The sequence below is a fragment of the Orycteropus afer genome, unplaced genomic scaffold, assembly GCF_000298275.1.
Source record: "Orycteropus afer afer isolate SDZICR_OR568_19922 unplaced genomic scaffold, OryAfe1.0 scaffold00075, whole genome shotgun sequence".
NCBI classification, from domain to species: Eukaryota; Metazoa; Chordata; class Mammalia; order Tubulidentata; family Orycteropodidae; genus Orycteropus; species Orycteropus afer.
In genome coordinates this window covers 10,207,156-10,230,108 of record NW_006921662.1, presented here as the reverse complement: position 1 = coordinate 10,230,108, position 22,953 = coordinate 10,207,156, and the positions used below count along the sequence as shown (strand labels likewise).

At 37.9% G+C, this 22,953-nt stretch overlaps 1 protein-coding gene across 1 annotated transcript in view; it reads left to right on the top strand.

The window, feature by feature from the left end:
• Positions 1 to 22,953, top strand: part of KDM5B (lysine demethylase 5B) — a 140,335-nt gene that overhangs the window by 15,192 nt on the left and 102,190 nt on the right. Inside the window, exon 2 of the mRNA XM_007941142.2 lies at positions 21,942 to 22,019. Within this exon, the coding sequence (XP_007939333.1) occupies positions 21,942 to 22,019 (78 nt within the window). The remainder of the gene's footprint in view (positions 1 to 21,941; positions 22,020 to 22,953) is intronic.

The following is a 22,953-nucleotide window of genomic DNA, read 5'->3' as shown; positions in this document are numbered from 1 at the left end:
GATGAACATGGGCATGCATATATCTGTTCTTGTCATGGCTCTCATTTCTTTAGGGTATATACCTAGTAATGGGATGGCTGGGTCAAATGGTATTTCCAATTCCAACTTTTGAAGGAATCGCCATACTGCTTTCCACAATGGTTGTACCATTTTACAGTCCCACCAGTAGTGTATGAGAGTCCCAATCTCTCCACAGCCATGCCAGCATTTGTTATTTTCTGTCTTGTTGAACTTTGCTACTAGTGCTGGAGCAAGATGATACCTCATTGTTGTTTTGATTTGCATCTCTCTAACAGCTAATGATCGTGAACATTTCTTCATACGTTTGTTGGCCGCTTGAATATCCTCCTTGGTGAAGTGTCTATTCATGTCTTCTGCCCATTTTTTATCATGATGTTGTATAATTATCACTACTATCTTAAGATTTTTTAATCATTTTAAATAGAAACTCCATAGTCATTAAACAGTAATTCCCCGACATCCCCTCCCCCAACCTGGTAATAACCTCTATTTACTTTCTCTCTTGAATTTGTTTATTCTAGATACTTCATGTAAGTGTAATAGACAGTATTTGCCCTTTGCATTTGGCTTATTGATGATTTGAGGGTGACACAGGACCAGGCAGCATTCCATTGTACATGGGGTTGTCATGAGTCAGGGTCCAACTTGACAGCAGCTAACAAAACAAATTGGCAACCTAGGAAATGAATCTTTAAGAGAATAGAGGTTTTTTGTTTGTTTGTTTGTTTTTGGTCTCATGAGCATTTTAATTTTTGTTGTTGTTGTTACGTGCCGTCAAGTCAGACCCTACTCATAGCGACCCCTCCTTGGGTTTCCAAGGCAGTATCACTTGGAAGTAGATTGCCCCATCTTCCTTCCGAGGAATGGCTGGCGGGTTTGAACCGCTAGCCTTAGGCACTGTGTTACCAGAGCTCCTATTTTTATTTTTACTATGTTTTATTGTAAAGATATACATAACACAATATTGGCCAATTCAACAGTTTTCAGTGTGCCACTTAGTGATACCAATAACATTAATCATGTTTTGCAACCAAGAGTAGAGATTTAGTGGAAAGAATAGAGTAGATGTCAAAGTTTGTGGCTTTTGTGTTCTATTATTTACATGTTATCTTTGAGCTACTAGTCATAAAAGGTCATGACTGTTTTCAGAACTTTATTCTGTTGTTGTTGTTGTTGTTATGTGCCGTCGAGTCGGCCCCGACTCATAGCGACCCCTCCTTGGGTTTCCGAGGCAGTATCACTACGGAAGTAGGATTGCCCAACCTTCCTTCCGAGGAGTGGCTGGTGGGTTTGAACCGCCAGCCGTCTGGTTAGCAGGCAAGTGTCTTAGCCACTATGCTACCAGAGCTCGTCTATAACATGGATATTACTGGCCTTGCTTTACACAGCGAGGCTCAAAGAGGTGAGTAACTTCCTTAAAGTCACCTAACTGGTAAGTGGTGGGCCAAGATTTGAACCAGGCAGTATTTGAACCTAGTGAGAGTATAAAAATGCCATGGTGTAGGCAGCTTCTGACTTCATGAGGGGCAGAGGGAATCACCATCAGCATCAGTCCAAAGCTGATTCCTTTGATTCAGAGGTTAAACATTTTTCTCACTCCAAGCTTTTTATCATTCTCACACCAGCTGTCCCTCCCATGGCATTTTCTACTTCCCTGGTGGGTTTGATAATTCCTTGTAGTGGCCACATAGAACTCACAGACCATACTCAAAGTTATGAGGTTTATTAGGGAAGTAATTAGGAATTCATTTGGACAGCCATGACCACAGACAGGCCTCTTTCTGGACCTTAGCCCCTTGGCCTAGCCTCTGCCCTGCTCAGGGAATTGTTAGAAAGCTCTTTAGCTCTGCCAGTAGGTGCCCAGGGGCATTCCATTCCACCAGGAAGCCTGTTGCCTGAAGGTGCTCAGCTCTGTGGGTCAGCCTAGCTTTACCAGCAAGTACTTAGAGGTACCCCACTTCTTTAGGAAGCCTCTTGCCAGAAGGCACTTAGCTCTTTCACTCCGTGGGCTGGGAAGCCACTGGGCCATCTTTTGCTGGTATTCTGGTTCTGCTGTTCCCGTTTTCTCTGCCGCCACTTCTTTGTCTTGCCTCTAGTGTTACAGCTCACTTTGGCTCTTGTGTGCTCTCTCCTCCTCAACCCCCTCCCTCTTCCTCTCTTCCCCCTCCCCCATCTCCCCATCCCCCTCTCCTTTCCTCTCTCTCCCTCTCTCTTCCCCTCTTTCTCCCTCTCCCAGGTCTAGGAGGTTGTAGTGCAGGGACTACAGGTCCAGAGGATGTGCTTTGCTCCCAAGTCTACCTGGTGGTAGTGAGATCCCCCCTTCCAGCCTCTTGGATGGCTCATTTTAAGCTTAACAGGATGGCAAACTGACCAATCCCCTTGCCATGGTTCCATATACCTTATTTGCATGGTCTCACCCCAACAAGGGTACCATGCACCACAGTTTTACATTATTAGTAAACTCTCCAGCCTCCTTGGTGGACCATAAGCACCATATTTGCATAATCCCACCCAGTCTTTTGGTACGAGTTACATGACCCTGGCAAGAAAGGCCACATAAAAGCAATCCATACACCGCACATAGTTAGTGTTCTTAATCACTATTTATATTGTCTTTGTTAACCATAGTAATGATAGCAGTTGTGATTGCATGAGGTCCAAACCAAACCAAACTCAACTGCCATTGAGTCAGATCCCACTCACAGCGACCCCTCCTTGGGTTTCTGAGGCAGTATCACTACGGAAGTAGATTGCCCAACCTTCATTCCGAGGAGTGGCTGGTGGATTTGAACTATAGCCTTCTGGTTAGCAGTCAAGTGCCTTAGGCACTATGCAACTGGAGTTCCTATTGCATGAGATAGTTGGTGGCAAATTACTTTGAAAATTATCAATCTTAGTATTTTTTCATTTGTTTATATTCTTTCTATCCTGGTTGGCTACCCAAGCTATGCTTTTTCCTGATAAGTTCAACCAAAAAGAAAAAAAATACTTTTTTACTTAGTTCTTGCTAAGGTAGATGTTAGATTCATTTCATAGGTAAAGAAACTAAGCCTCAGAAAAGTGAAGTGACTTGTCTAATGTGATACAACTTCTAAAAGACAAATTAGGCATCCAAACCATGGCTTCTTTTTATACCTAGGCTCAAAGTTCTTTCTGTTACGCACTTGCTCCCTTCATTGATCTCAGAGATACTTAGCTTATGTCTTTAATCTCTCCTCACAGGTGTTTTGGGAAGAAGAGTGTAGTTTTGATTCTTCTCCCTCTGGCTCTCAAAGCACACTGCTTTTATTTGAGGGGGGGGGGTGAGTGATGGCAGGGAGTGGGAAGTGGTAGGAAGCTATCTTGGTGCTAGTAACTATAGAGGAATCTATTAAAAAAAAAAAAGTAAGTTGCACATATGCAATATCAAAATACCATTTAGTGTTGTCTTTTAGTTTTAACAATAATTACGAACTTAGCACTTTTATGTAATTTTAGGTGGTTGGTTCATTCATACGGAAACCGGTTTATCAATTTCAGTGTGATTGCTTTGCATTGGAAAAATATTTAGAACTCCAGGGTCCCCTAAATATACCTCTGCCTCCTTTCAAAGTCATTCTGGGGCTCCAACCCAGAAGAACTGAGTCAAAATCTCATGTGGAGCCTAAGTGTTTCAACTTTAAGAAGCTCCTCTGGTCATTCTAGAGTTTAGCTCAGTGTGAGAACCACTGGTTAAGGTAATTCTCCTACCTGTTGACTGCAAATTAATCTGAAATTTTTAGTGAAAGGACTCTACTACAGGAGACTGGAATCCTTTTTTACCAACTCTGGCAAATGAAGAAATGAACTGGGTTCTTATAGTTGGTTGTGAGTTCATATTTCTTGGTGTGTCAGTAAGTACCAGACATTGTATGTTAAGTTTCTTAAAGATTCAGAAAAGAACAGCTTTGATTTAAAGGAACTCATAGGCTAGTGGTGAGAAAGATCTGCAAGTAGATTATATAGTATGATGTATGCAAGGAATAGAAGTTACATAGAAAGTAGTTGAAGGTACCAGGGTTGGGGATATGGAACCAAAAAAAAAACCAAACAAAAAAATTGCCTTGGAGTCAATTCTGACAGTGACCCTATGTGTGTTAGAGTAGATCTCTGTTCCATATGGTTTTCAATAGCTGATTTTTCAGAAGTAGGTCTCCAAAACCCTATCTTCCAAGGTGCCTCTGGGGAGACTTGAATTTCCAACCTTTCATTTAGTAGATGAGTGCGTTCATTATGTTGCACCAGTGACCCTGGGGATATGGAGGTGGGTGAAATATGGGGAGAAGGGCCTGCCTGGGATATTTGGGAAGGCCTTCCTTATCCTCACCTGGATCAGGACAGGGATGGGGGAGGAAATAGGGGTACAGAATGAGAATGAAAGTCATGACAGAACCCCCAGAAATACTCACATTTAAGGAAGGAAGAGAGGATTTAGTTACAGGTACCAGGAAATATGTGGTATTAGGAAGCCAAGCGGAAAAAGCAGGTTTATTGAAAGCTGGTATTTCAAACTTATTTGTAACTTCATGGTAATGATTTCTTAAGTCTCAACTCTTAGACATGGATGCAAAACTGTTTAAAACTGGAAAAGTAGATAATTGTAGAATTTATTATATAGAGTATATCCCAGTAATACTAGGAAGCCAAGAACCAGGCTGCAACTTTCTCCTGTGTTTGAGTAAAATGGGTTATCTTTCAAATAAAATTTATTTTGGAATGTGGCAAATAAAAGTTATGGAAATAAGATAAATTTAAGATCTTCTTCTTCTTCTTTGGAATTTAGACCTTTTAGGTGCTATCCTAAATTGTGTGTGCCAGTGTGTTAGTACTTTTTCAAACAGGAATGCTAGCCTTGAAGCTTGGTCAGAATTATAGCATATTAAATAGACTAGCAGGACCTTGTGTAAATATTAAACAATCTGCCAGTGGGATGAATTGTGCAGTGTGCTGGCATTGCCAGTTCAGGTTCAAGCTTCAGTTTTTTACTTCAGATATGGCTGTTAAGAGTCATTAAGAAAACCCAAACCCATTGCTGTCAAAGTAGACTCTTACTCACATTGACCCCATGTGTTACAGAGTAGAACAGAACTCCATAGGGTTTTCATGGCTATAATCTTTACAGAGGCAGATCACCACACATTTCTTCTGTGATGCAACTGGGTGGTTTTGAGCCACCAACCTTTCCAGTAGTAGCTGCAAGTGAACCATTTGCTCCACCTCAGGGATCGCTTTTAGGGATCATGTGTTCTAAAATTAATTCCGCTTTTAATGTTAGGCTTACAGTTAATGTATCTTTATTGCTGCAGGGCTAAATATTTGTTACCTTTCTAGTTACTTTTTCAATATAATAGCATCATGTGTCTTTAGATGAATGAAACGTTAAGCACAACAGAAATTTAGCAACCTTTCAGTACCTTGAAGGCACAGGATGATTTTAGTCTTATTACTATCCTTTTCCTGACCCTGATTTTTAATCTCCAGGAGTGAGCAGTTTGTAGAGGACTAAAGGTAGAGCACTGTTTACAGATCTAATGAGGCCTTAAAGTTAAGGTGTGGGGTGTTTAACTTTCTCTGCCCTTGGTGCCCAGATAGCATTGGGTGTTACTGAGGGAATGTTGAAGGGTCAGAGTCCAGTCTCTTTCCTAACTGCCCCCAACCCAATCCACACAAATCATTTTTGGAATCTTTCTGAAATGAGTGTGTAATCGTCATAGAATCTTTTTTTTTTTTTCTTTTTTAGTTAATTTTAAAAGATCTAGCTATTATAGGCCTGGTAAGACTTTGGAGATAGGTTTAAAAACAAAAAACAAAACATATCAGTCACTCCAAGAGGTAGGTGACTTTGGTAGAAGTCAGTTGGGAAATATGGGAGGGTAATAAAGTCTCCATGTGATACACAGGTAATCCTCTCCATGTGATATACAAATAGTCTATAGACTTAAGATGAGGTACCATTCCAGTGACTTTATAAGTCAATCCTATCATAAGTTGAATATCTCTTTTTTAAAGTTTTAATTATTTATTTGCCTTTTATCAATATTTTATAAATCCAAATTTATTTTTCTTTGAAGATCAGAGACTGATAACATCAGCAAATTGTATGTTGCAACACTGTATGTAGTACATATTACTAATGATAAGATACACCAAGGAGGGAAAAAAGAGATGGTTGTAAGTACGTTGTTGTTATGTGCCTTTGAGTCGAACCCGACTCATAGGGACCCCTCCTTGGGTTTCCAAGGCGGTATCACTACGGAAGTAGGTTGCCCAACCTTCCTTCCGAGGAGTGGCTGGTGGGTTTGAACCACCAGCCTTTTGGTTAGCAGTCAAGTGCCTTAGGCACTATGCTACCAGAGCTCCTGGTTGTAAGTATGGTTCGTCATAACTCCAGTATGTCATAACTGGGGACTACCTGTAGTTCCTTTAATCTTTTGTTTATAAACAAGATGATACTTAACCAGTTGCCAGTGAGTCACTTCTGACTTACAGTGACCCTGTGTGTGTGTGTCAGACTAGAACTGTGCTTGATAGGGTTTTCAATGACTGATTTTTCAGAAGTAGATCTCCTAGTCTTTTTGAGGCATCTCAGAGTAGACTTGAACCTGGAATTTTACCAAGGAATTGTCGTACTTGGCTAGTTCTTGTAAAGTGGCCCAGAAGGAAACTGTATTTCTTTGATATTTGGGAAGCACAATCCATGAGGCAGCTGGGGTGTGTGTGTGTGTGTGTGTATGTGTGTGTGTAGTTTTGACAATAATAAATTTGGTCATTTCAAACCAAACCAAACCAAACTCAGTGCCATCAAGTTGATTCCGACTCATAGTGACCCCCTTTCTGTTTCTGAGGAGGAAACCAGAGCTCCTTTGGTCATTTAGTTGTTGTTATTGTTATTTGCCGTCTAGTCGCCTGACTCATAGCAACCCCTCCTTGGGTTTCCGAGGCAGTATCACTACAGAAGTAGGATTGCCCAACTTTCCTTCCGAGGAATGGCTGGTGGGTTTGAACCTCCAGCCTCCTGGTTAGCAGTCAAGTGCCTTAGGCGCTACGCTACCAGAGCTCCTACAGATTGTTGTTGCCCAGTGTTACTCAAAGTGGTGAAAGAACCTAGAGGACTAATGATTAAGAAGTAAATACTATAACATGTCTCTTTATTACTATTGTATTTTCATCTACTAATAGATGCTCCATGGAAACAGTGCTTTGCCTTTCCAAATCTAAATCCTTTTATACAAGAAGTTCTGTAAAACGATGCCTTTCACCAGGCCTTATGTATTAAAACAAAACAAAACAAAAAAACCTCATTGCCATTGAGTTGGATCCCGCTTATAGCAGGTGACCCCTCCTTGGGTTTCCGAGGTGGTATCACTACAGAAGTAGATTGATTGTCCAGTCTTCCTTCTGAGGAGTGGCTGGTGGGTGGGTTTGAACTGCCAGCCTTCTGGTTAGCAGTCAAATGCCTAGGCACTATGCCACCAGAGTTCCTTATGTACAGGAGTTAAAATTATATCAAAAGTATGTATTTTTTGGGGCATTTGTGGTTCATTGGTGAGATCTCCTCAACTTCTATATAGAAGACCCGGGTTGGATTCATGGTCAGTTCAACTCCTGCAGCACTACCCGTCTGTCAGTGGGGGCTTGCATGTCGCTGTGTTGCTGAAACAGTTTCAGTGGAAATGGTTTCAGTGGAACTTCCAGATTACCAAGAAAGGCATGGCAATATACTTACCAAAATTAGCCAGTGAAAACCCTTTGGGTCCCAGTGGTCTAATCTGCACCTGATCACAGGGCTGGCATAGGATGGGACTGGGCAGAATTTGTTACGCAAATTTGATGGAGAGACCTGTAGGAGATTCAATATCCTGTAGGGCAGCTATTTCCAAGGTGTGAACCAGGACCACTGGATGGTTCCCAAAGACCCTGTCAGGGGATCCATGACAACTTCCCTTTTTCAGCAAAATACCCGTATGAGCCAGATATTTTTCATATGTTTAATCAAAACAATATATTACACCTGATTGACTGCAGAAGGAGCTGTGAATATTCAGATGATTTTTATTAAGCCAGACATTAGAGATTTACAGAATAATTGAAAAAATAAAACGATGCCACTCTTCTCAGTATTTTTTGTTATTAAGTAAGTTATTTTTTCTTAGTGTCTTGGTTTTAATTTCTAAATGTGATTAAAAATATAACCTATGCAAACTAAAGCTCTCGTGGTCTTCAGTTTTTAAACATAAACTCTTAAAAGTGTCCTAAGGCCAAAGTGTTGAGTCGTCTTTGCAGTGGTAAAAAGGGAAACTTGCCTTCTATAAAGGCTTGACTCAGCAGGAATGAATCTAGGATCTATGAACAAGAGGTTTCTCTCTAATTGTATTTTTGTGCTAATCCTTTGAAAAGGTCTTTATAGTAGAAGCTTCTGTGAAAACTCTCAGCAGCTGTTCTTTTCTTATCTGTTGTTTCTATGAAATGAAATTATAGAAGTATTTTTTAAAGGGCAAGCAATGAATTTTCCCATATAATAAATAATAACTGAAATGAGATGTGTGCCTTTTTTTAGTCTCATTTGATCATTTTACTAGTTTTTAAAAATGTGTAAAATATGATTGTATTTTACTTTTTGAGAGCTGTTTTTATTGGAGTCAGAAAGATTTGTAACAAAAAAATAAAAAAAAACCCAATTACTAACCAAAAGATTGGTGGTGGTTGAAACCCACCCAAAGGCACCTAGGAAGAAGGGCCTGGCAAAAATCTGTTTCCTAAAGGTCATACCTTGACACTATGGAGTGCGGTTCTGTTGTGATACACAGAGCATTTCCATGAGTGAGAATTGACAGCAATATTAAGAAAAAATTTTTCTAACGATTTCAGATTTATTGAAAAACTGAGAGTACACAGTTCCCATAAAACCACATTCAGTTTTTCCTATTATTAACCTCTTACAGTCATACCTCAGAGATATTGCGGATTCAGTTCCAGACCACCGCAATAAAGTGAATATTACAGTAAAGTAAGTCATGAATTTTTTTATTTCCCAGTGCATATAAAAGTTATGTGCAGTCTATTAAGTGAGCAGTAGCATTATGAAAAAATTTGAAATATTGTGAGAATTATAAACTAACATGGACATGAAGTGAGCACAGGCTGTTGGGAAAATGATGCCAATAGACTTACTTGCTGCAGGGTGGCCACAAACCTTCAATTTGTAAAAAATTGACTATCTGTAAAGTGCAATAAAGTGAAGTATAAGTATAACTGTACATTAATATGACACATTTGTTAAAAGTTAATGAGCCAGTACAGATACATTATATTAAAGTCCATGGTTTATTCAAATTATCATTTTTTTTTTACCTAGGATTCTTAATACTGTATTTTTCAGAAGTTTTAGATTTACAAAAAAATTGAATATACCCCACATCTGTTTTCTCCTATTATTAATATAGTACATTAGTGTGATACATTTGCTGTAATTCATGAACCAATATTCACACATTATTATTAACCAAAGTCCACACTTTTAGATTTCCTTAGTTTTTGCTTGTGTTGTTTTTACTGTTCTGGGAACCCATTCAGGATACTACATTGTATTTAGTTGTCATATATTTTAGGCTTCTTGTGGCTATGACGGTTTCTCAGACATTACTTGTTTTTGATGACCGTGACAGGTTTGAGGCAAACTGGTTAGATATTTTGTAGGCTTCCCTGCATTATTGGAATTTGTCTGTTTTTCTTGTGATAAGTCTGGGATTATGGACAACTGAATTTTCATTGCAAGGTGTCATCTATTCTTGCAGAGCCCTTCCTGTTGTCTGGGAGGATTTAAACATTAAAGCTGTGAGAATTATTATATTGCTCTAAGGTAAATTCTGTGCTACAATATGGATCTCACTTGACATAATTACCCATATTTCTAAATACGGGAGCATGCCGTTTTTACTAAACTATTCTTGTTTTCTTTGTTCACAGAGTTTGGTTGCCAGGTTTTCTTCATTGCCAAATTTTCAGTGGTCAGATCTTTTCATACTTTCAATAAATAATATTCAGCTTTATAGAGACATTTTCCCCCCCAATATTTATACCTTTACTTCAGTGTTGTTTTATTTTAAATTGCATTTTATTGAAATATTATTTATGTACAATGAAATACACAAAACTAAAGTGACATGGGTCATTGGTTTTTTTTGGCAGTGTTCCCTCCCCTCCCCTCCACTCCCACCCCTGGCAACCAACATACAAACCTTTCCTTGACCCTCCACAATAACGAACTAATACTATATTTGTCCTTCTGTGATTTACTTATTTTACTCAGCATAATGTCCTCCAAGTTCATCCATATTATGTGGTGTTTTGCAGACTCTGCATTATTCTTTGGTGTTGCATAGCATTCCATTATGTGTAGGTACCCTAGTTTGGTCATCCACTCTTCAGCTATAAAAGTCCCTTGCCAGATATGTAATTATTGGCAAATACGAATTTGTTGCTGTTATTTTTGTTATGTGATTTTTCATGGTGTTGATTCCTTTGTTCCATATAATTTTCTATGCTGAGCTCATTTTGTTCATGAATTGTGTTATCACTTCCTTCATTTCTATTGTTTTAGTATTTGCTGAATATTTGTGCTGGCCCTCTTTTTTGATATGAAGGTTTATAATTTTTCTTTGAGGTTACCCTGTGATTTATAGTTTTCTTCCCAACTTTAGGACAGTCCATTCTATCTTGTCTTGAGTTCCCTACCATCTAGAAGTTCTGTAACAACACAGTTTTTTCCCTTTATTTGGTTTATAGTTGTCTTCATTGTCAATTGATGTCTCCGGTTGCCTATTTACAATCTTGTAGGCTTCTTTACTTTGGATACTTCCATAGCTGGGTTGGTTTCTGGGTTATATCATCATGTGTGTTAATGGTCAGTTGTTGTTGGCTGTTGTTGCTTCTCTGTCCAAAGGACTTCTTTAACATCTCTTGTAAGGTTGGTCTGATTTTAACAAATTCTCTTAATTTCTGCTTATCTGGAAATGTCCTTATTTCACCATCATATTTGAGGGACAGTTTTGCTGGGTACGTAATTCTTGGTTGAAAGTTTTTCTCTTTCAGGGTTTTATATATACCATCCCATTGTCTTTTCACTTGCATGGTTTCTGTCGAGAAATCCGAGCTTAGTCTTATTGTTTGCTCCGTGTAGGTAACTTCTCTATTTTCCTGTGCTGCTCTCATGATTCTTTGTTTGTCTTTGGTTTTGGTGAGTTTGATGATGATATGTCTTAGTGATTTTCTTTTGGGGTCTATCCTGTTTGGGGTTTGTTGGACTTCTTGAATGGATATATTCCCATCTTTCATCATACCAGGAAAATTCTCTCCCAACAAATCTTTGACAATATTCTCTGTGGTTTTATTTGTCTCTTCCTGTTCTGGAATTCCAGTGACACATAGGTTATTCCTTTAGATGGTATCCCACATGAACTTTAGGCTTTCTTTGTTTTGTTTTGATCTTTTTTCTGATTGATCCCTTTCCAAAGAAGTGTTCAGGTATTTGCCTTCAATCTCCTTAATTCTGTCTTCAATTTATTCAATAATGCTCCTTTGCCCATTCAATGTCTTATCTATTTCTGAAAAATTTAGTATTTTCTGGATTTCTGTTGCAGGTTTTGTATCATTTCTGATTTTTCATATATTTTGTCATTTTGTTCTTGTATTGTCTTTTGAAATTGTTCTAGAGTTTTCTCTGTGTTTTCCTTGATCTGTCTCTCAATTATTTGAAGGTACCTAAATATAATTCATTTGAATTTCTTATTAGGGAGTTCAAATGCTGCGTCTTCTTCAGGGATGTGTTTTGGGTCTGTATCCTGGTCCCTTGTTTCTCCTGCTTTATCTTGCTTCTTTTTGTGGACCGTGATGCTCTGTTGTATCCTAGGCAATGTGACTTTTTGTGTTTATATTTAATTGGTGATTGTACATTGGAGTGACTTGCCCACAATTTTCGTTTTCTTTGTATGTTATCTACACAAGCAGGGTACTGTGCCCCTCTATTCGCTAGTTGACACCACTTACATACTCACCACCTGTCTCCTTTCTTGTTGTCAGTCTCTCGTATGTCCCTTCCCACCAAACAGAGCCTATTCTTAGGTCCCTGGAATCCGAATGAGAATGCTATCACTTTAAAATCCAAAATGGTTGCCACTTGTAAAGAGTCAAAATGGCTGCACCTCCATCACTTTAAATAACCAAAATGGTTGTCGCTTTTCAACATTCATAATGGCTGCACCCTTCGTCACTTTAAATATCCAAAACGGCTGCCACATGTAAACAATCAAAATGGCTGTACCCACCGGACAGCGGAAAGTCAACAGCTCAGGTTGTCTCTCTCCTTGCTGTTTCCCTTCCTAGTCATAGGCCACCAGCATAGTCATCCCTGCAGCCCTTGGTGACCAGAGCTGATATTTAGGTCAATTCTCAGGTCCTAGCACCATTTGGGGAGCTCTGGTAGCATAGTGGCTAAGACACTTGCCTGCTAACCAGACAGCTGGCGGTTCAAACCCACCAGCCACTCCTTGGAAGGAAGGTTGGGCAATTCTACTTCCGTAGTGATACTGCCTCAGAAACCCAAGAAGGAGTCGCTATGAGTCGGGTTTGACTCGACGGCACATAACAACAACAACAACAGCACCATTTGGAAATATTCAGGCTGTTGGTCTTGTCAGAGTAGCTGACAGTCCACAGCTCTGACTGTCTCCGTACTCATTGTTTTCATTCAGGTTTTTCCACTAGTTGGTGCCTAACCCATTTCTGTATAGTTCCTTTCAAAGCTCAGGGCTCCAGGATTATCTTCTGTATCTCTGTCAATTGGTTTTTCTTTTCTTTGTTGATGAGGGTCTGTTTCACTTGTCTGCCTGTTCCTTCATCTTACCGGAAGTCCTGTAGAGACATTTTAAACTAACTATTTATTAGATTTTACTTTTTCAATAACATTTATTGAACATTGATGGCACTGTTCTGTGAAGACAGTTTTAAATTCTTCTTAAAACCCATTTTCACACTTAAGACAGCTGATATTTATCCACAGAGCCAGAATAAGTCATTCTTCTTAAAGGAGAGTCTCAAACTACTATGATCAAGTTGATTTTTTCCCCATTACTGGGATATGTTAAAAAGGACCATTGAGTGAGTCTAAAATATAAAGTCAGCTTCCTATAAGTATGGATTTTTGGTTTCTAATGTTATAAAGTAAAGAAATAACCTAAATAACTAATAGTAAGAAGTCTTAAGATGTGTCTTTCAGTACAGTGAAATATTAACTGTTCACGGTATAATAAGTAAAAGGCAGTATATATAGTGTATACAAACCAATTATGAAAATAAATGTGGAAAATCTGGAAAGATGTATAACAAAACATTACTGTTTTCTTTGGCAATAGAGTTATTTTTTTCTTCTTTCTTTTTATGTATTTTCTAAAGTTTCAATAAAAAGCCTTACTTTTCTATTAGGAAAACATATTTTAAGCCTGTTCTATTGCTTACCTTTTGCTCCAGTAAGAACACATGCAATCAAGAAATTCTGTATAGTAGACATACAGGAAATAGCATGGTTAAGTAAGATACTGCTATCATGGAACCATAGGTTTGCCTGCTATGTTGTTGTTGTTGTTATGTGCCGTTGAGTCAGATTCGACTCATAGCGACCCCTCCTTGGGTTTCCAAGGCTGTATCACTACAGAAGTAGATTGCCTAATCTTCCGAGGAGTGGCTGGTGGGTTTGAACTGCCAGCCTTCTGGTTAGCAGTCAAGTACCTTAGGCACTATGCTACTAGAGCGCCCTTGCCTGCTGTAGGGGTATGTTTAATAGTGTTGTTGTGTGCTCTTAAGTTGTTTTTAGGCTGATATCTTTATAGGAGTAGATCACCAGATCTTTCTTCCCCACAGTGCTGCAGGTGGGTTCAAACTGCCAGCCTTTTGGTTAGCAGTTGTGTTTAACCATTGTGCCACCAGGGTTCCTTCATTTTTCACAGTACAGAAGTTGTATTCCCTTGCCAGCCCCGCAGTCCTTCTCTCAGCACATCTATTGTTTGTTGTCTACCTCTACCCTTGAGTGTAAAACAACTTTAAAAGAAGCTCTTTAAGCATAGCTATCTGACAGTTTATTCTCCCACATTAAGAAACAAGGGTGTATTATTGGGCCTTCTGGAAAATAAAGCTTTGCAACATGAACATTATTTATGTAACCATTTATATTTTGTAAAGCCCGGGGGCCTAGGCTTTACCTGTATTATTTTATTTAAAACTTAAAAGTTACCCTTTTTCACATGTACCTAAGGTGGTGGTGGTGGTTGTTAGGTGCCGTCGAGTCGGACGCGACTCATAGCGACCCCTCCTTGGGTTTCTGAGGCAGTATCACTATGGAAGTAGATTGCCCCATCTTCCTTCTGAGGAGTGGCCTTTGGGTTTGAACCACCAGCCTTCTGGTTAGCAGTCAAGTGCCTTAGGCACTGTGCTACCAGAGGTCCTTGTACCTAAGGTATGGGGGAGGAATTCTTGTGGCACAAGGTTTGCAGTTTGAATCTACCAGCTGCTCCACAGGAGAAAAATGAGACAGTCTGTTTCTATGAAGATTTATAGCCTTGGAAATCCTATGGGACAGTTCTGCTCTGTCCTATTAAGGGTCACTGTGAGTTGGAATAACTTGATGGCAGTGGGTTAGATTTTTAAAAGGTATACAGGGGGAGGGGGGGTGGGGATTGGTGCTTCAGTGATGGACTTCTCACCTTCCGTGCAGGAGATCTGTTTTGATTCCTGGCCAGTGTACCTCATGTTAAGCCACCACCTATCAGTGGTGGCTTAAATATTGCTATGATGTTGTACAGGTTTCATCAGCGCTTCCAGACTAAAGATGGAATTTGGAAGAAAGGCCTGTTAGTCTGCTTCTGAAAATTAGCCAATGAAAACCCATCAGTGTATCCCCAATTGATCATGGGGATGACAGAAGAGTGGGGGTGGCATTTTGTTCCATTGTGTATAGGGTTGCCATGAGTTGGGGCTGACTCAGCTAGCAATAGCTAACAACAAAGTGCAGGAAGATTAACTGGTACAAAGCTACACCGTAGAGCCAGGATTTGAACCCAGGCAAGGAGACCGAATGGTGCAAATGGTGAAGCCCCTGACTACTACCTGAAAGGTTGGTAGTTCAAATCCACCCAGAGGTGCCTCAAAACAAGTCTGGCAATCTACTTCTGAAAGGTCACACCCTTGAAAACTCCCCGGAGCATGATTCTACTCTGCAAATGTGGAGTTGCAGTGAGTCAGAATCAATTTGATAGGAGCTCTGGTAACATAGTGCCTAAGGCACTTGACTGCTAACCAGAAGGCTGGCGGTTCAAACCCACCAGCCACTCCTGGGAAGGAAAGTTGGGCATTCTATTTCTTTAGTGATACTGCCTCGGAAACCCAAGGAGGGGTCGCTGAGTCGGGTCCAACTCGATGGCACATAACAACAGCAACAACAGTAACAGTGAGGCTTTAGAGCCTATGATCTTTAACCTCCGTTTTACTGTACAAGGTTGAAAGTAAATGACATCATTGTGCTTTAAGTATGAGCATTGGAATATTAAGGAGAAAAAATAGGGAGAGCCCCTAAATTGCTGTGATGAAAGGTTTAAAGTTTAGAAGTGAGATGCTTTTTGAAAACTGAGGTTGCAAGTGACTTTAGTCTAGAAGAAAATTATATTTGAATGGCTAAAACTTTATTATCATTACATTGATTATACTTGTTTCTGCTTGCAATTAAAAAATAAAAACCTTTATGTTTGTAATGTCAGTTCTCACCATAATCTGAAGTATCTATTGTTCATACTTTTTATTATTTATTTGTTTATTTTTAAATACATTTTATTGAAATATAATTTGTGTACAGTGAAATACCCAAAACTAAAGTCACATGGGTCAATATTTTTTTTTTGCAGTGTTTCCTCCTCTCCCCTCCCGTCCCTGGTGACCAACAAAGAATCTTTCCATATAAAAACCTTTCCTTGACTTTTTACAGTAATGATCTAATATTATATTTGTCCTACTGTGATTGACTTATTTCACTCAGCATAATGTCCTCCATATTCACCCATGTTGTTTGTGCTTTTTAAATGGAGAAGTTGAGTTCCCTCAAGTAGTGGAAAAGGAAAGACGCCATACTGAAATCCAGATCTTCTGAGTTCAGTGATTGCTCTTCTAATCCTATATTGTATAGCTTCCTATTGACATGAGAAACACGCGTCATGTACTTAACCAAGACATGATTGTGGATAAGAGGAGGATGAAATAGAGCAAATTGGGTACTGAGGTAAGAACTTAATGAAGACATTCTCTGACAGATTTAGAAATTAAAATAATAATAATACATATCTCTTTGGAATCCTGATGAAAGACGTGGACCTTCCTAGAAAAATCTACATACACTGAATTCTGTATACAATTTAAGAGCCTCTGATTTAAGGTGTGAAAGCAGTTCCATAGTGTGTTAGACTGGGTTCTCCAGAGAAACAAAACCAGTAAATCTTATATATATAGAGGAAGAGAGAAACTTACCTTAGGAAAATGGCTCACACACTTATAGAAACTGGCAAGTCCAAAGTTCTTGGATCAGACATCAAGCTGGAGGTTTTTCTCGACTCTTGCAGCTGTAGGGGCTGAGGAGCTCAAGGTTGGCAGGCAGTGTACTGGCTGTTGACTCCAACGAATCACGAATCGAAGATCTCTAGGCCGAATGGTGAATTGTTTGCTCACGGACAGTTGTAGGCAGCACAACAGAATCCTGATCCACAGAGGAATGTCTCTTTTCCCAGGATGTCCATAGATATACTGGAAGCAATCCACACCCCGAGCGAAACTCCCTTCTAACAGATTGGCTGCTCAAAACATAATCATCTTATCCCATAATGGGAATAACCACATCACAACAGCTTAAACCACACAGAATTGTGGTCCAGCCAAGTTGACACACAGCTCCAACTATTACACATAGTCTAAAAAGAAAATTGCCCAAATATGTATATGTGTGTATGTGTATATATATTTGTAAATGTTTAATCAGTTTTTATAATATGTACGTTTATAAAGTACACAAATACGTATTGTGTGCATATATATTTTTAAACTAATGGCTCACTAAGGAATAGGATCTTAAAATAGGCTTTGACCAGTTAATTTAAAGCTGTTTAGTGCCAGGCCTCCCTAAAGGATGTAAGAAGGGAAAGGAGGAGTTAGCAGCATTATCTAAGGCATTTTCTGTTTGGAAGACACTGAATACAAGTCCTTTGTATTACAAAGCTTTCCTGATGGATACCCATCAGCTGCAATTAGACTCTGAAAGGGGCTCATAAATAGTAATTTTGCTTGTCTTTTCTAAGAGAGATTTGTAATGATTGTGATGTGCTTGGTTGTATTTTTAGCATTTATGGCACAGATATTTTAAGAATATCTTATTGACAAGAAACCATTAAATGGATGAGAAAGTAGTCTTTTAAGTTATGATCCATATTTATTTACTCAGGTCTTTATTAAGGTTGATAAACCTCGTCATATGCCCAATCTGAAAGGTTTGCTAATTTGCCTTTATACTCTAAATAAATTTCTTTGTTAAAATTTTACACTGAAGTTTTGTTTTCTGTTGATAACCTAGAAACAGTAAGAATATGAATTTTAAAAATATTAAAAGATTTTAAAAAATAAAAATTAAAAAAATCCAATGCTTTGCTGGCATTGGATTGAAATCTTAATGAGTTCATTTATTCTAGGATGAATGAGTAATTTAAACAAAAAACAAAAACAAAAACAACTTTGTGTTTTAGTTAATGTTATTCTTTGTAAGCTAACCAGAATGTGCTTTTGACACTGAGTTTTAATTGGTTTTGTCTACAGGGAGTCAGAACCAACTTTCGTAGCCTCTGTAGAGGATATTTTCTCATTTGTTAATTATCAGATCTCAAAATGATGACCAAAACAAACTCATTGCTGTTGCAGCAATTCCAACTCTTAGCAACCCTGTAAGATAGAGTAGAACTGCCTCCATAGGGTTTCCAAGGGTGTAATCTTTATGGAAGCCCTATCTTTCTCCCCCAGAATAATGACAGCTTTCTAATTAAAAAGATATATTAAGTAATACAGATGTTGATGGTAGAACATTTACGGAGTGAATGTTCATGATAAAAAAATGCTTAGCATACTTTTTTGTCTTAAAGTCAATTTGATCAGAAATTAATATTGCCACTCCTGCTCTCTTACAGTTGCCATTTGCTTGATACATCTTTTTCCAACCTTTGATTTTTAGTCTGTTTTTGTCATTATCTCTAAGATGTGTCTCTTGTAGGCAGCATATTGATGGGTTTTGTTTTCTTATCCAATCTGCTTGGCATACTTTTTGAAAGTCATTTCATACTGTTTAATTTTATTTTTGAAACATTTCTTATAGTTTCATGTGCTTTAAGTTGTTGCTGAGTTAGTGCTGGGGCCAAGGAAAATATTTACCTGGTGTCTTTTAGGCCTCTCCTGAGGATTTTGAAGCCTCAGCATCCTACTTAATTGCTTTCCCAAGAAATACATTTTTTAGTGCTAAAGAAAATAATTGATCATTTAAATATACAGTTGTTGAACTTTTATTTTACTTTTGATTTTGCAGTGTTTCCTCCCCTCCCCTCCTACCCCTGGTTACCAACAAAGAAAGTTTGCTTTCATATGTAAACCTTCTGTTGAACTTCTATTTTGAAAACATTAAAGTTGTAAAAACAAAATAAATCTCAGGAAGGAATTTATATGGGATTGCTCATAGGCCTAGGAACTCTTAGACCACCTACTTGGTGTGGAAATGCTGACAGTTTTTATGATAAATATATTTATGATCTATTTTATTGATAGGGGCTAAGTGTTATACTTTTTGATTAATTTACATGACAGTTATTGAGGTTCCTATAGCCCATTGACATACTTAAGTGTGGAATCAAAATACCACAGTGTTTCTAAGTGGAGATTTTGGTGGTTTATTGGGCTATGTGAGGATTGTTTTCTTATCTTCAAATTTCTTACAGTATTTAGACATGGTCTCTTGTATTCACTGCTTAATGGCATTTCCCCTCCATCTAAAATGGGACCTGACTTTGCTAAGGATATCTTAATTTTTAATATGACAATGAGTTTCTAAATAATACGTGATAATTTTACATAGAGCTTTGTAGCTGACAATAAAGATCTCAAAACTGAATGACACTTACCTTTTTTTTATTTCATTCTTTATTATATCCAGGAGGAGGAGACAAAGCTTGCATTGATAAGCTTTTAATGAAAGAATGATGCTCTGAAACAATTTCATTAGTTTTAAACTTGTTACCAGTTTCCTTAGTGACAGACATGAACTGATTTTTTTTGGATGTTTTATTTTTAGGATTCATTTTATTTGAAAGCTTCAGGCTAAAATAAACATAAAATGTGTATTTATATAGACATACATAATACATAAAAGCAGACTTCGTTTTATAAAACTATAGATAGAAGATTATGAAATTAACTTTTATTGAGTTTTAGGATTAAAAGGTATGCAATATTATCTACTGCATTTTTACACAAAATAATTCATGCAGTATCTTTTTTTTTTTTTAACATGTTACTATAAAAAAAATTAGCATGCATGCTTATGAAAATACCTTGGTGGGGGAGGGTGCAGTTTGGCAAAAATCATAAACGTGTGTGTTGTTTGCATAAAAACATGACAGTCAATCAGGGAATATAATATTATACATCACTGTTCAGTCTTAGCTTATAAATTTTTTAGGCCATTTGAACAGTACGTTAAGACTTTTTGATCATTTTCTTGTATGTTCTGACACATTATCTTTGATACGTTTTTGCTCTTTTACATTCAACCTGTATCAGCTAATTTCAGAAAGCCAATAGATTCAAAACCCCCTCCCCCCCATTTTTTTTTATTGTGATTTGAGTGAAAGTTTACAGAGCAGATTCGTTTTCCATGCAGCACTTCATACATTTTGTTTCATAAAGTTGACTGCAATTCCCCACATTGTAACAGCTCTCTTCCCACTTACTCCCTGTAGTTACCTCTTCCCTGTGTCCTTCTTTCCTATGCGTTCCTGCCCTCTGAATGATCTCCCTGTGTAAACCCTACCCTTCTGTTCTCCCATGATTAATTATTCTAAGGAGTATATCTACTTGATATAAATGTTCACCCTATATGCCTATCTATTATTTGACTGGAAGCCATGGGAGTGAGTTCAGTTCCAAACCTGAAGGGTAACTAGGGGCCATAGTCTCGGGGGGGTCTATCAGACCGGTAAACTTGGGCTTTTTTATGATCTGAGTTTTGTTCCACATTGTTCTCCCGTTCTATCCAGAATCTATCTCTTGCACTGATCCCTTTCTGAATGGTTTACAGTGGTAGCTGGTACCATCTAGTTCTTTTGGTCTCATGGTCACATAGGCTAAGAGAAAGCCAACAGCTTTTACAAAATATTGCAGAGCAAAGCTCAGAGCAATATAAATACTTCCTATTAGCCTACCATAGAATATTAAGAAGCATTGTGATTTCTTTTTACTACATTGTGTTTTGTACAGTTAGGTACGTTCCTTTCTTTAGTTATTAGCCAAACAAAAAAAGTTAGACTGTTGGCTTTCTTTTTTGTTTGTTTTTTCAACCTAGGATGGAGTAGATAAAGTACTCAGCTGCTAGCTAACAAGAAGGTTGGAGGTTCACACCCACCCAGAAGTACTATGGGAAAAAGTCCTGGCAGTCTGTTTCTGAAAAATCAGCCACTGACAACCCTGTAAAACATAGTTCTATTGTGACACACATGGGGTTGACTCAGTGACAAACTGGTTTTATAATAGTCTTTTAAATCTACATGTATATTATTAGTTTTTTACTCAGTGGATTTGGAGTATGTTTTTTCATATTTAGCTATATAAAATTTTATATGTTATACACATATGTACCAACATTTGTTTCTGAGTATGAAATTGGGTAAAACACTATCAACTTTGTTGTATTAATATGTTCTCACAACCTGAAATAATATATTATTTAATATAGTTAATGTATTTCAGATTATATTTAAAATGGATGAGAAAGCAAAAGAATGTGGCCTGTAGTCCTACCAAGACAACTGCTGTTAATTTTTTTGCTGTATCTCTCCAGTGTTTTACTTTTTGTTTTGTAGCTGCCTTTTTTTCCTTCCTTAGTGTATGTAAGAGAAATCCATGTCAATAGAGATCTGTAACATAGCATAATTTTTATGCCTTCTTGTTCCTTCTTTGTGGACCTTTAAGTTCTGGTTTCTTCCATTCATAGGTAACAGTTGATACATATTTTCATACTTGTCTGATTATTTGCTCGTTACAGTAATACTTCTTCCAAGAACTTCTGTCAGTGGACATACTAAGGAGAACTTTAAACATTTGTTTTGACATTAATTTTTTCTCTTACCTCAATAGTAGAATTTATTTTCAATTTTATAATAAAAATTAATGTTTAGAAGTTTAAATATATAAAAATGTATTTTAGAGACAATTGACATGAATTTAACTGCTTTGTAAAGAGAAATACTTATATGGGAATAGGGAAGTCAAAGTTTCTTTCATTTCTGTCTGATTATATTTCCAACAGGGTTAGGCTCCATGGCTTGGTTCAGTAGGCAGGGTGCAGGGGAGGAGTCTGTGTGGCTGGGATATATCCTGCATTTGGGGAAGAGTGTTCATATGTATTCAGCTATTCAGGTGGGAAAGTTAAGAAATACTACCCTATATTTTATTTTGCTTAACTGGTTAGTAAGTAAAACGTGTTTTACTTAATCTGAGTTTTAATTCTAAGACAATGCTTAAAATGTCAATAAAGGCTAATAATAAAGATTTTGCTTCTGTCCTAGGATTGGCAGCCACCCTTTGCATGTGATGTTGATAAACTTCATTTTACCCCACGGATCCAGAGGCTGAATGAATTGGAGGTAATGTCCTAACCCACTGTTCTAGTTGTATATATTCCAGAGGGACCTTCTTTGAAGAAACTGTAATAGCAACCTAGTTGATTTTAGAGACACCAACTGCTGGAGAAATATGGCCAATAATTGATTCATAGTAAAACTACACATTTTAGTTTCCCTAGGAGGGGTGAGGAATATAGGGGATTTTCTAGAGAGCAGATGCTTATAGTACAGTGAAACCTGTGAGAACTGGAACTCAACGGGACTGCCTTATTTTTTCAGGTCTCACAAGTTTTACCACTTTCCTGTTACACCCTCTTAGTGAAAAACTTAAATGAATTTTTCTTTTCTGACAGATTTCTGTCTTACAGAAGTTCTAGCTTTTGCAGGTTTTACTGTGTATATATATATATATATATATATATATATATTTAAATGTTAAAGACTAAGCCAGTTCTTAAACCACTGGAAGTCTAAAGTGTGAGGTGGATAAGGCTTGGGATAGTTATAATTACTATTGGATAGAAGTAGATTGTTTACATTAATGGTGTGCAAATCTAATTCTAGTATTGAACCTTTTCTCTTTTTTTTATACTGAACCAAATATTCTTACCTTAAATGCGCTGGTGGCATAGAGCCTAAGGCATTTGATTGCTAACCAGAAAGCTGGTGGGTGGTTCAAACCTACCAGGCGATCCTCGGAAGGAAGACTGGGCAACCTACTTCCATAGAGATACTGCCTTGGAAACCCAAGGAGAAGTCGCTATGAGTTGGAATTGACTCGATGGCAGTGAGTTAAATAGAACATTGTTCAGTAGACATTTATGGTAGCATCTAATGTAAGCTTTAAGAAGGTTAAAAATGGAAAATTTTTATTGACAGTTAATCTTGAAAGGTAGGAAAGAGGTATTAATTTGTGCCAGAGGGTGTTGTTGGGAGTATCTGAACATTGACTGAT